General features: G+C 41.9%; 1 protein-coding gene across 2 annotated transcripts in view; it reads right to left on the reverse strand.

The window, feature by feature from the left end:
* ANO2 (anoctamin 2) overlaps nt 1-11863 on the reverse strand; it is a 315904-nt gene extending 304041 nt beyond the window's left edge. The window contains exon 1 of one of the 2 annotated variants that reach the window (XM_040345150.1): nt 11268-11863. In XM_040345150.1, the coding sequence (XP_040201084.1) occupies nt 11268-11430 (163 nt within the window). In that variant the 5' untranslated portion in view covers nt 11431-11863. The remainder of the gene's footprint in view (nt 1-11267) is intronic. The other variant, XM_040345151.1, reaches the window with a different exon arrangement.
* Nucleotides 11864-12201: the final 338 nt, after the last annotated feature.

Genomic DNA, 12201 nt, shown 5'->3' on the forward strand with positions numbered 1-12201 from the left:
GATATATTATGTTCACATATACATATCTATATCTCACAATGACCATATGCAGTTAACATACGGATCCCCAGCGCATTTCGATCATTTAAATCGTACCAATCTTATTCAGGGTGTTATATATAGATATCTCATATGGAACACCATAGACTCTAAACCAGAGTGGATCATAAAAACATGGGGCCAGATCCACGTAGTGTGGCGCATTGTTGCGGCCGGCGTAGCGTATCTCTGATACACTACGCCGCCGTAACTTACAGCGTATTTTCCATATCCTGAAAGAATTTACGCCGTAAGTTAAGGTGGCGTAGTGTAACTTTGGCGGCGTAAGGGCGCGCAATTCAAATGGATGTGATGGGGGCGTGTTTTATGTTAATACGTCTTGACCCAACGTAAATGACGTTTTTTTTGAACGGCGCCGTCCGTGGGGGTATCCCAGTGTGCATTCTCGAAATTAACCTGCAACAAGCCAATGCTTACGACGTGAACGTCATTCTACGCAAAGCCCTATTCGTGAACTACTTACGCAAACGACGTTAAAAATTTGACGCGGGAACGACGTCCATACTTAACATAGGATACGCCTCATATAGCAGGGGTAACTATACGCCGAAAAAAGCCTTTACGGAAACGACGTAAAAAAATGCGCCGGCCGGACGTACGTTCGTGGATCGCCGTATCTAGCTAATTTGCATACTCGACGCGGAAATTGGCGGAAACGCCACCTACCGGCCAGAGTAAAAATGCACCTTAGATCCGACGGCGTAATAAGACGTACGCCAGTCGGATCTAGCACAGCTTCAGGCGTATCTTGTTTTGTGGATACAAAACAAAGATACGCCGGAGCAAACTAGAAGTTACGCGGTGTATCAATAGATACGCCAGCGTAACTTCTTTGAGGATCTGGCCCATGGTGGCCAAATTCTCCATAGTGGCCATGCAGACGAGCACCAGATGAGGGAGGTCCAGGTTTGCCTTCTTTGATTGTCTGGTAGAAATAAATAAAATGTTCTATCTAGATCTGTCTCTTGCTCTTTATTTGCAGCATTGTGAGAAGTACCATCAGTGATTACAAGCTTCAAGGTCCAGAAAAACTTGTCCTTCAATTAAGGGTGACTGATGGATTAGTATATGTCCGTGTTAGTTCTGTCTCCACTCCAGTCTGCTTATCCAAGTGAATGGACAAGTTTTTTCCTGACCTTGAAGCTTGTAATCACTAATGCTACTTCTCACAACGCTGCAAATAAAGAGCAAGAGACAGCTCTAGATAGGACATTTTATTTAATTCTGCCAGACAATCAAAGAATTAAGTCAAACCCGGACCTCCCTCATCTGGTGCTCTTCTGCATGGCCACTATGGAGAATTTGGCCACAATGTTTTTATGATCCACTCAGTTTAGATTCTATGGTGTTCCACATGAGATATCTATATATAACCCCCTGAAGAAGATTGGATTTAAAAGATCGTAACGCATTGGGGATCCGTGTGTGGCAGCCAATTGGTTTACTGCATATGGTCATTGTGAGATATAGATATGTATATGTGAACATCATATATCAATTGCATACCAGAGCTGTTATCCCTGTATGTATTGGATCCATTTTTCCTCATCCTTTTATGTACAACAATTTGTGATACTTATTAATAAACACATTTATAAAAACTTTATTCAAGAGTCTACAATTTTTTTCAGCTGTATATAAGCCCCTGGGAGTCTCCTTTCCCATTTTTTTTCTAATTGTCCACATCAATACCTCCCTCTCAGAGCAATTTTTTCTTAAACCTACTGTTCTCTTTTAGTCCAGATTAGTGCTCTATGAGTCCAACTGAACACCTGGGGCCCATGGTGTTTAAGTACCTGGGTCACCTGACACATATTACATAAGGGAATAGCTCTCACCATCAGAACGGTGGCTCTCTTTTCCCAATCAGTACCCTCTTCTGAAACAACCAGGTTTGCACCAAGTAACAAATCTTCTCTCCTACGCATGTATAGGCTGTGCACATTAAAATACACTTCTATTTTTCTAGTTGTATGCCATACAGAGGTTACTGGTTGCAAATAAAACTTCTTTACTTTTCAAAAATAAATGAACATTCCAATAAGCTCTTAAAAAGTAAACCAAAAGGTGGGAGTGGGAGATATTAGTCCAAGCAAGATAATTTAAAAATCCTGGTAACTGAAGGGAGGAAGTTTTGTGTTACTCACTTAATATACCTTAGTCCAGCCCTCAAAATTTACACTCGCCTCTCGCATTTTGCGAGTAAATTTTGAGGGCTGGCAAGTGTCTGGCTGGCTGCTTGGGAGCAGGGGGGGGGGGCGAACGAGGAGAGGAGAGGAGAGGAAGGGCAGCATTCAAACCGCGGGGAACATTACAGCTTTCAATTCAATAGCTGTGTGTTCTCTGCAGCGTGCGTCTTATACAGCCCCTCCTCTCCGGGAAACTGATAGGCAGATCACCCATCCCAGGATTGGATGGGTTATCTGTCCACCAAAGTTTCCCGGACAAGAGGGGAGGGGCTGTATAAGACGCACGCTGCGGGGAACACACAGCTATTGAATTGAAAGCTGTAATGTTCCCTGCGGTTTGAACCATTCGGCGGCGGCTCCTCCTCCTCTCCTACCCAGAACAGGTAGGATGCGGGGGGAGGGAACTCTGGCTAATATGTATATGTGGTGGGGGGTAGGTGAGAGGGAACTCTGGCTAATATGTATATGTGGGGGGGGGAGGTGAGAGGGAACTCTGGCTAATATGTATATGTGGGGGGGGTGAGAGGGAACTCTGGCTAATGTGTATATGTGGGGGGGGGGAGGTGAGAGGGAACTCTGGCTAATATGTATATGTGGGGGGGGGAGGTGAGAGGGAACTCTGGCTAATATGTATATGTGGGGGGGGTTAGAGGGAACTCTGGCTAATATGTATATGTGGGGGGGGGGACTCTGGCTGCAGTGTGGGTGGTGAGGGGGACTCTGGCTGCAATGTGGGTGGTGAGGGGGACTCTGGCTGCAATGTGGGTGGTGAGGGGACTCTGGCTGCAATGTGGGTGAGGGGGACTTTGGCTGCAATGTGGGGACATTTTGCTGCATTGGTAGACATGGGCAGGCTGCATTTTTGGGCACGGATTAAGTTGTTGTTAATATTTATTACTTAATTCTACATAAAACATTTTAGTGTAATTTCATGAGATTTATGAGGGCGTGTCTAGGGGCGGGATTAGGGGTGGGACATGGTAGGGGTTGGGCGTGGCAACTGGTGGCGAGTATGCCTTGAGGCCTGGCTAGTAGCTCAGGACTTGAAATTTTGAGCCCTGCCTTAGTCCATATTCTCAATTCCTGTTCTTGGGCCTAGGTCCTCCAATTCTGGGCCAGCCCCTCCCCCGAAGGGTAGAACATCCACAACTCTCTCTCTTTCTTTCTTCTTTCTAACCATACCCAGACCTACCTCTTGCTCCTTCCCACTATAAGGGGTAACAGTTAAGGGGGAACCCCTGTCTATAAGCATGCATGAACCAAATGGACTGCCTTGTGCTGTCACTAGCTCCAGGTCCTGTCCTAAACAGGAAACCCTGCGTAACCCAAACATTTTCTGTAGGTTTAGGCAGTAGAGTAGTGGGGGGGGGGGGGTAAGAGTGCACAGGCAGGTCCACTGGTGGCTTATCAGGATACAAAACATAAGGATTAGGCAAGCTTTTATAATCAACCTTGCAGAAAGGATTGAGACTGTCAAACTGATATTTAGCTAAATCAGGTGCTTGAAAATGTTTTGATCGTTTGTTCTAATTTTCATTTGATTTTCCACACATCTACAGCCAGTTCAAAACTGGCTTCAGGTTATGTGGTGCCTGTGCAAGCTTTGTACATGCCTTACTCTTACCCCGTTTCCAATCTAAAGTTGCTCCAGTCCCTACATGGTATTTTACCCACCTGACCAAAAAAAATTGTACCCACTTTTTATTTTACAAAATCTTTTCAGGTGCTGCTGCATCTAAAGAAATGCAATTTGAGGCAGGTCAAATGCAGCCTCTGAAAGATCATATTCACTACTCCAGTGAAGTCCATGGGAATTTGCTTGAAACGCACGCCAAATGCAGTTAAATACCTGTGTACATGAGCTCTTAGTCTGGAATTTTTAAATACAGGTGAATTTAGAGCTTTAGCACTCACAGTTTCATCTATTCAAAACCTAAATTTGAGTATTATTAGCAAGGAGTTAGGGCTCATTTACACTTGCGTCGCTTTGGGAAGAATGATTTGCGATGGATCGCTTTCCACAGAGCTGTGCAGGCTCTGTCAGTGTCAGAATCTCCAAGAAATTTAGAGCTGTCAAACAAGTATTTTTACTTTATTCCCCCTTGCTACTACATAAAAGCTTATGTCGGGAAAGGAAGGGAGGAGCAGAGGAGCTGGGCAAGCACAGACAGTAATTAGACAATCCTAGTAGAGTAGAGGGGTAATCAAATGGCAGGAGAGAGGGGGCTGTGCTAAGGAATGGACTAGTCAAATTTTCTAGCATTTTTAGAGGCACAAGTTAATAAAACAAGTGTTTATGGAAAATAAAAATGCTGCAAATGAGCAATTTTAAATTATTGATTTTATTACACGTTTATCTGCGATTTTTAAAGTTGGTAACAGTGTCAGTTTAAAACTGAATGCCAGGCAAAAAGCTAAACATGGAGGTGTTTTATCTGCCAATGGTCTTCTTTTTCCATCCACTGCTGATGACGTCACTTTTTGTGTCACAGTTATATAATGTAGAAGGAATGCTGTGACGTCCACTCTCTACCCCCTAGCCTGCTGATTGGTCAGTAAAGAGGCAGCAGGAGATTTGAGAGTTCATCATTCTATTCACTCTGCTCTTTCCTCCTATCAGCACATTTGCATGCAGACTGTCCCTCAATCCTGACTGCAAGTAATTTAATGTACTTACACCGCTTGCATCTATTTTTTTTTTTTATTGGATTCAGGCCTGCATTAAATTATGTCTTTTATCATCTGGTTGGGGGAAAACCCCCCTGCAACAGGTCTCTTTTATTTAGATCCCAAGCTACAGCAGGCCTTGGTGTCCCCCATTTATGGAGATATTTTCTGGAAGCTAGACTTACCCAATTAGCCCAATGACTTGTGTCCTCTAACTATATCCCCTGGTTATGGTTTGAATGCTCCTTAATTTTCCCTTCTATCTGCTGGGATTATTGTGGATCAAGCCCCTTCGCCCAGAATTGTTTAAGGCTGTAAATTTAGTGATTGCACAATTGCTCCTGACCTGGTGTCGTTGTAAGTCTTCCAGCCAGATGTCCTCCCCTGTCCCTCCTTTTAACTTGTATATTGGTGACCCACTTCTTCATATAGCCTCCAATTCCAGGGCCTCTGTACATAATTGGATTAATTTGAAATTCACTGCCCTTCACACTTTTGACCAATGCCCCTTTGCTTCTCTTGGACAATTACCAATATCTTTAGATTAGACATTATTTTTCTAGCCATTACACTCTAAAGCTCTCTAGACCATACATTTCCTTTTGAATGATGGCACTCGGGGCAGAGATCTGCTATGTCCCAAAAGGAGCAGGATTTGGGAGTCTCCCTCTACCCAGAGGATTGGCTTGATATGCTGGCTAATTTTCGGAGATGTACTAAATCTGTACCGGTCTGAGAGACAGGCCTAAAAATTCCCAAATGGTGGTATATGACCCTGGTTAGAGCTCAAAGGTTTTCCCCGCTAGGTACTCTGACATGTTTTTGAGGTTGCTCTGAGTTCGGTTCCCATGTACCTATTTTTTGGAGCTGCAAGAAATTGCGACCTTTCTGGCAGCAAATAACCTCTAAGGCCCCGTACACACGACCGAGGAACTCGACGTGCCAAACACATCGAGTTCCTCGTCGAGTTCAGTGTGGAAGCCTCCGAGGAACACGGCGGGCCGACTTTTGCCATTGAACAACGACAAAATAGAGAACATGTTCTCTATTTCCTCGCCGAGGTCCTCGTCGGCTTCCTCGGCCGAAAGTGTACACACGGCCGGGTTTCTCGGCAGAATTCAGCTCTGAACCGAGTTTCTGGCTGAATTCTGCCGAGAAACTCGGTCGTGTGTACGGGGCCTTAGACTACCTTAGTAGCTGGGTGCTCAATTAAGTTGACAGCCCCAATGTGCTTGCTTTCTGCTCCTATATCCAATGTCCCTCCCCATGCAAAATATTTTTACATACCGTTTTCAGCACAGCCCTATGGGTTATTGCCTTTAATTGGCGGTCCCCAGATACTCCTTGGTCCTTGGAAAGTGCAAGATCTGGTACAGCTGTGCATGGTAGCCAATCAGCGTCTAACTTCAGCTTGTTCAATAAAGCTTTGACAAAAAAAAAAAACCTGGAAGCTGGTTTCTATGCAGAGCTGCACCAGATTTTGCACTATGCAGTTTTAATAAATCAGCCCGCATTCGTCTTATCGTACGCATTCATCACATGGCTTATGATACCATAGCTATTTTTATGAATAAATGGAACTCCTGGAATGTCTATTAGAGGGATTATCTAGGGTTTGGCTTTGGCTCCATGTTCAAGGCTTCAGTAGGTCTGCTCCAGGACTGTTTTCTTTTTAATTGGATGTTTTGTTTAATTTAATATTTTTTTTTCACCTTCGTTACATGATATATGTTCTTGAATATGAACTTTAATTTCCTCGTCTACTGTCTTTATATACAGGGCAGTGTATTCCCGTCTAAATGTAACTTTCTCAATTTTTAAAAATTTTTGTGTACAATTTGGATGTTTGACAATTTCTTAATGATGATTATAGTTTATCATGGCTGTCTTTGTATATTCTGTATGTTTTCTGATTTATATTTCAACAAAACTTTTTGTAAACAAATCTTGTCCTTTATATCTGCCTGGAGTTCAGCTTTGAAGCACTTAAAATGTATGTAAACCAAACTACAGCTGAAGATTACAGACTTCAGCGATGAGACCTTTGTGCTTGAATTCTCAAGTCTGCCCATCTGTTGTGTTTGGCCTCGTACACACGACCGTTTTCCTCGACAGAATCCATCAAGAAACTTGGTGGCAGAGCTTTGTTGCCAAGGAAAACGGTTGTGTGTATGTTTTTCATCGAGAAAACTGTCGTGGAACTCGATGAGAAAAAAAGAGAACAAGTTTTTCCTCGTCGGAAGTCTCAATTTCCTCGTCGTGTTTCTCGTCGGGCTGATTTACGATGAGGAACACGTTCGTGTGTATGCTTAGAAACCCGCGCATGCTCAGAATAAAGTATGAGACGAGAGCGCACCTTTGGTAAAAGTAGCGTTCGTAATGGAGATAGCACATTCGTCACGCTGCAAAAATTATTGCATTGTTTAAATGCTGCGCATTTAAACCATCTTTAGAGTGGTCCAAAAATGAACAATAATGATCTTCTTTTGCTGCTGATATTCACACAGAGTTCTGACTAACTTTTTGTAACATTTTTCATGTTGATCTCATGAATATTTTTGAACAATTTATATAGCCTGAAAATGTTTTTTTTTTTCAAATACAGATCTTTATTTTTAATTATTATTTAATTTTTAGTCATCTCCATGATTTTTTTTTTTTTTTGTGTCAAGTTTCCACCATTGTAACATTATTGTTCGGTCTTATCTGATCTGTCCCTTTATAATTAGACCTTTTGTATTTTTTTTTAAAGTTAACCTGCCTACACACAAGCCACATTTTTGGGTTGATTAAAAACACATAGACAAGTATGAACTGTAAAACAAAATGACCATTTATTCTGGTAAAGAATAGAAATAAAATAAATACAAGGCAGCACTGAAGAACAGCAAGTCCTATGAAGAACGACCTGAAAACCAAAAACGAGCAGACAGGAACGCACCGTAAAACAAATACGACCTGACCACACGCCCTGAAAGACAAGATATGAACCCACAAGCACAAACTGAACCGCAGAAAACGATCTGAAAGCACGAAGACTGAAAAGCGCGAATCGTCACTCACCAAACTTTTACTAACACGCAGCAACACGAGATTAGCAAAAGCAGCCCCAAGGGTGGCGCCAATGGAATGGTACTTCCCCTTTAGAGTGCCGTCGTACTTGTTGAACGTCACCGCGTTTGAGAACGACAAGATTTTGTCTTGACAGTGTGTACGCAAAGAAAGCTTGTCAAGATTCTCCACAAGCCTAACAAGGAACTCGTCGAGGAAAACGATGTTTCATTTACGACGAGTTCCTCAGTCGTGTGTACGAGGCCTTTAACTTGGATGTCACAGTCTTTGTTTTTATTTTTCAATGTATTTTATAATATGGAGACTGCAGCTGAAGTGAGGCGATACCCCTTGGAGAGTGGAAACAGAGCCAGAAATTATAGCAGAAACTTCTTACCACTTATTAGGCCTCGTACACACGGCCGAGGAACTCGACGTGCCAAACACGTCGAGTTCCTCGGCCAGTTCAGCCCTGAAGCCGCCGAGGACCTCGGCGGGAGGAGAGCTCCCATAGAACAACGAGGAAATAGAGAACATGTTCTCTATTTCCTCGCCGAGGTCCTCGTCGGCTTCCTCGGCCGAAAGTGTACACACGGCCAGTTTCCTCGGCAGAATTCAGCCAGAAACTCGGTCGGAAGCTGAATTCTGCCGAGGAAACTGGTCGTGTGTACGGGGCCTTAGAGTTCCCAGGAGATACAAGAAGCTACTGTGACTCTTTGAGATCAATATTCAGTCAAACTCCCTAGTAGGAGCTGACGTGTGCTTAAAGATCCTCCAGAAAGCTAACTGATTTTAAAATGATGAAATTGATGCTTAGTAAACCTGCCTTTGTATATTGGCACTGACCACAAAAATTTGCACTGTTACATGGTTAGTCAGGTTGAAAAAAAGGAAGTCCATCTAGTTCAACCAATGAAAACAAACAAAAAACAAATACATCACACAATCAATCATCCACAGTTGATCCAGTTGATACAGCAGGGGAAAAAATTCCTTCCTGATCCCGGATTCCTGGATCAACTTTTCCTGTAAATGTCAGTATCCAGTTATATTATGTACATTAACCGCTCGCATGTAAACACAGAAATGCCGGTAATCGTCTCTCATCGCCTCACACTGACAAAGTGTGTGGCAAGGAGAGCTGATCAGAAGCATCTCCTCGTAGCGGACATCCAGACATGAATTTGGGGCACTGATCATCAGTGCCCTGATTAAAATACAGCACCACCAGCAATCAGTGCACACCAGTGCCGGCAATCAGTGCCCACCAGTGCCAGCAATCAGTGCACACAAGTGCCAGCAATCAGTGCACACAAGTGCCACCAATCAGTGCCCATTAGTGATGCCAGTCAGTTCTGGCTATCGGTGCTGTCCATTAATGCCCATCATTGCTGTCCAACAATGCCCATCAGTGCCACCCATCAGTGCCCACCAGTGCTGCCCATCATTGCCCATCAGTGCTGCATATCCGTGTCTCCTATCAGTGCCCCCCAGTGCCTCCTATCAGTGGCATATTAGTGCCTCGTCTTCAGTCCTGCCTCATCAGTGCCCATACGTTTCGCCTCATCAGTGCCCATAAGTGCCATCTCATCAATGCCCATCAGTGCAGGCTATCAGTGCCCATCAGTGCCACCTCATCAGCTTACATCAGTGAATGAGAAAAGGTACTTATTTACAAAATTTACTGACAGAAACTAAGAATTTTTTGTTTTCACCATTTCCAGGCTTTTTTTTAAGGGGAGCGGGGGCGATTAAAAACCCAGCAGTGATTAAATACCACCAAAAGAAAGCTCTATTTGTGTGAAAAAGAAATTATAAATATTTCACATGGTTACAGTGTAGCATGACCACGCAATTGTCATTCAAACTGTGACAGCTCTGATAGCTACAGCGATCTACAGCGACTGTACTTATAAGTGCACTTTTAGGTGCACTTGCAATGCACGTGTAGTGCAAAGTGGATTAGTTTTTCGTAAATAGCCCCCTTAGTGTCCCTGCATAAGAATAATAGTTATCAAAGTTCAGGGGTGTTACTGGGGTAACTGACTAGGAGAAAAGACATTCAGACACATGTCTCACAAACTTACATATAGGGAGGTTATTTACGAAAGGCAAATCCACGTTGCCCTACAAATGCAAACTACAAGTGCAAAGTGCACTTGAAATTGCACTGAAAGTGCACTTGAAAGTTCAGGGGTAGATCTGAAATGAGGGGAAGCTTTGCTCATTTTATTATTCAATCATGTGCAAGCTAAAATGCTGTTTTTTATTTTCCTTATATGTCCCCCTCAGATCTACAGTGACTGCAATTCCAAGTGCACGTTCAGTTCAATTTCAAGTGCACTTTGCACTTGTAGTGCAAAGTGGAGTTGCCTTTTGTAAATAACCCCCACAGTCTGTAGTTCGCTAATTATACACAATATATTTTTTTTGTCTATTTTTTTGTGATATTTATTTAATTGAAACCCACAGCATAACAGCTTTTTTTTTTTCGAAGGTTTTAAAGCAATTTTTTATATAAATGTCTTTATACCGTAATTTGAACTGAAATTGAATCTCTTTTACGAAGCAATACCACTAATAGCTTTAAAACAATTCTATCTACTAGAAGACTTCAGGTCAGGAGACACAACCATAACATTATCCTCATCCATTGTAAGCACATACAAATATCCACCCCATTAATTATGAAAGAAACAGCCTTTTATTAACCACCTGCTGTCCAAAACATCTTGCTTTAAATCTGCTAATTATCTGTTTTTCACGGATTGTTATTTATTAAGTTATAACTTTAAAGAAAAAATAAATCACACTTGGTCAAAAATGCCCTTTTTTTTTGCAATTTCAGTTTTGGTTTTCAGGAAACCTGTCAATTAATCTACAGGATTATTTTATGTGTTTGAAGAGCATTATCTATGGTACCATGGAGATTATATTGTGTTTAAAATAAACATAGTCATTGACCTTGTTCCCAGAAATATTAAGCCTGTTGATATAAAATATTATATTGACACGTTAAAAAGTATTAAAAAAAAGAAAATAATAATAATAATTAAAAAAGGAAATATGCATTTTACAGTCTGATCTCCACCTTCAGAGCCTTAGTAAACCAGGAATATCTTATATACTTGTTGCAACTATTGCAGTATTCCAAAGAGATATCATTTGTTTGATTGACACGCAACAGTTATAAAACATTCTCATCAGGAAGGATCTCAAGTGGTATCTTCTACGAAGGAAAAAAAACCCCCAAAAAAACAAAAACACATATAATCAATACTTTGTGAAGGATAAACTCACCAGTTAGTTGTGCAGGGGGAGCGTCCATAGTGCTTGAAGGGATTTGCAGGTTTGAAGTGGAGACAAAGCTAATAGGATGATGGGGATGTGCTGTTACTGTGTACAATCTGCTCCTGCTCCTAACCCGTCTTAATTTTCCAATGGTGCTGGCTGCTAATTCCATACGAGCTAGAATCTCATTTAGGCAAACAGCGAGTAGAACTAATTAGCCAGGCCTTCTGCTACGTAATCAGCAACATGGAACAATAACAGTAAAAAGAAAAAAAAAAAGAAAAGACCACTGACATAAAAAAGCAGCACTTATGGCACCTATTGATAATCAGGAGTAAACCATGTTTTGAAGGATTGACCATAAAGGAGAACAATTGTCAGACATCACATAAAAAGCCATTCCATAGGCAAAAATACACAAAAGGAAAATAGGATGGAAAATCCAAAGGAAAAAGTAATCCAATAAGCATGAATGCTCAATTCCTGCTCCCTGTATGGTAGGGGGTATTGTTGATTTGAGAACAATGCTCTTCGCAATTCATAAGAGAGTATCTACTATAGAGTATGAAGAGAGAAGCCTTTTAAGGCGCAGTTTTTTTTTTTAATCTCAGGTTACACTTGGTATACAAAGACGCATACCTGTTTTAAATATTAAACGGCTTACCTTGTAATCACCTGTTCATTCAGGGCTGATGAAACCATTCTATTCTTAAGCACAGGAAAAATCAACTTAAGCCCTGTACACACGATCGGTTTGTCTGATGAAAACGGTTTGTTTTCCATCGGTGAAAAAAATTAGGACATGTTTTACATTTTTCCTATGGATAAAAAACCGATTGAAAAAAACGATCGTCTGTGTGGAAGTCCATCGGTCAAAAATCGACGCATGCTCGGAATCAAATCGACGCATGCTCGGAAGCATTGAACTTCATTTTTCTCAGCA

Source organism: Rana temporaria, chromosome 3 (genome assembly GCF_905171775.1).
Source record: "Rana temporaria chromosome 3, aRanTem1.1, whole genome shotgun sequence".
Taxonomy (NCBI): Eukaryota; Metazoa; Chordata; class Amphibia; order Anura; family Ranidae; genus Rana; species Rana temporaria.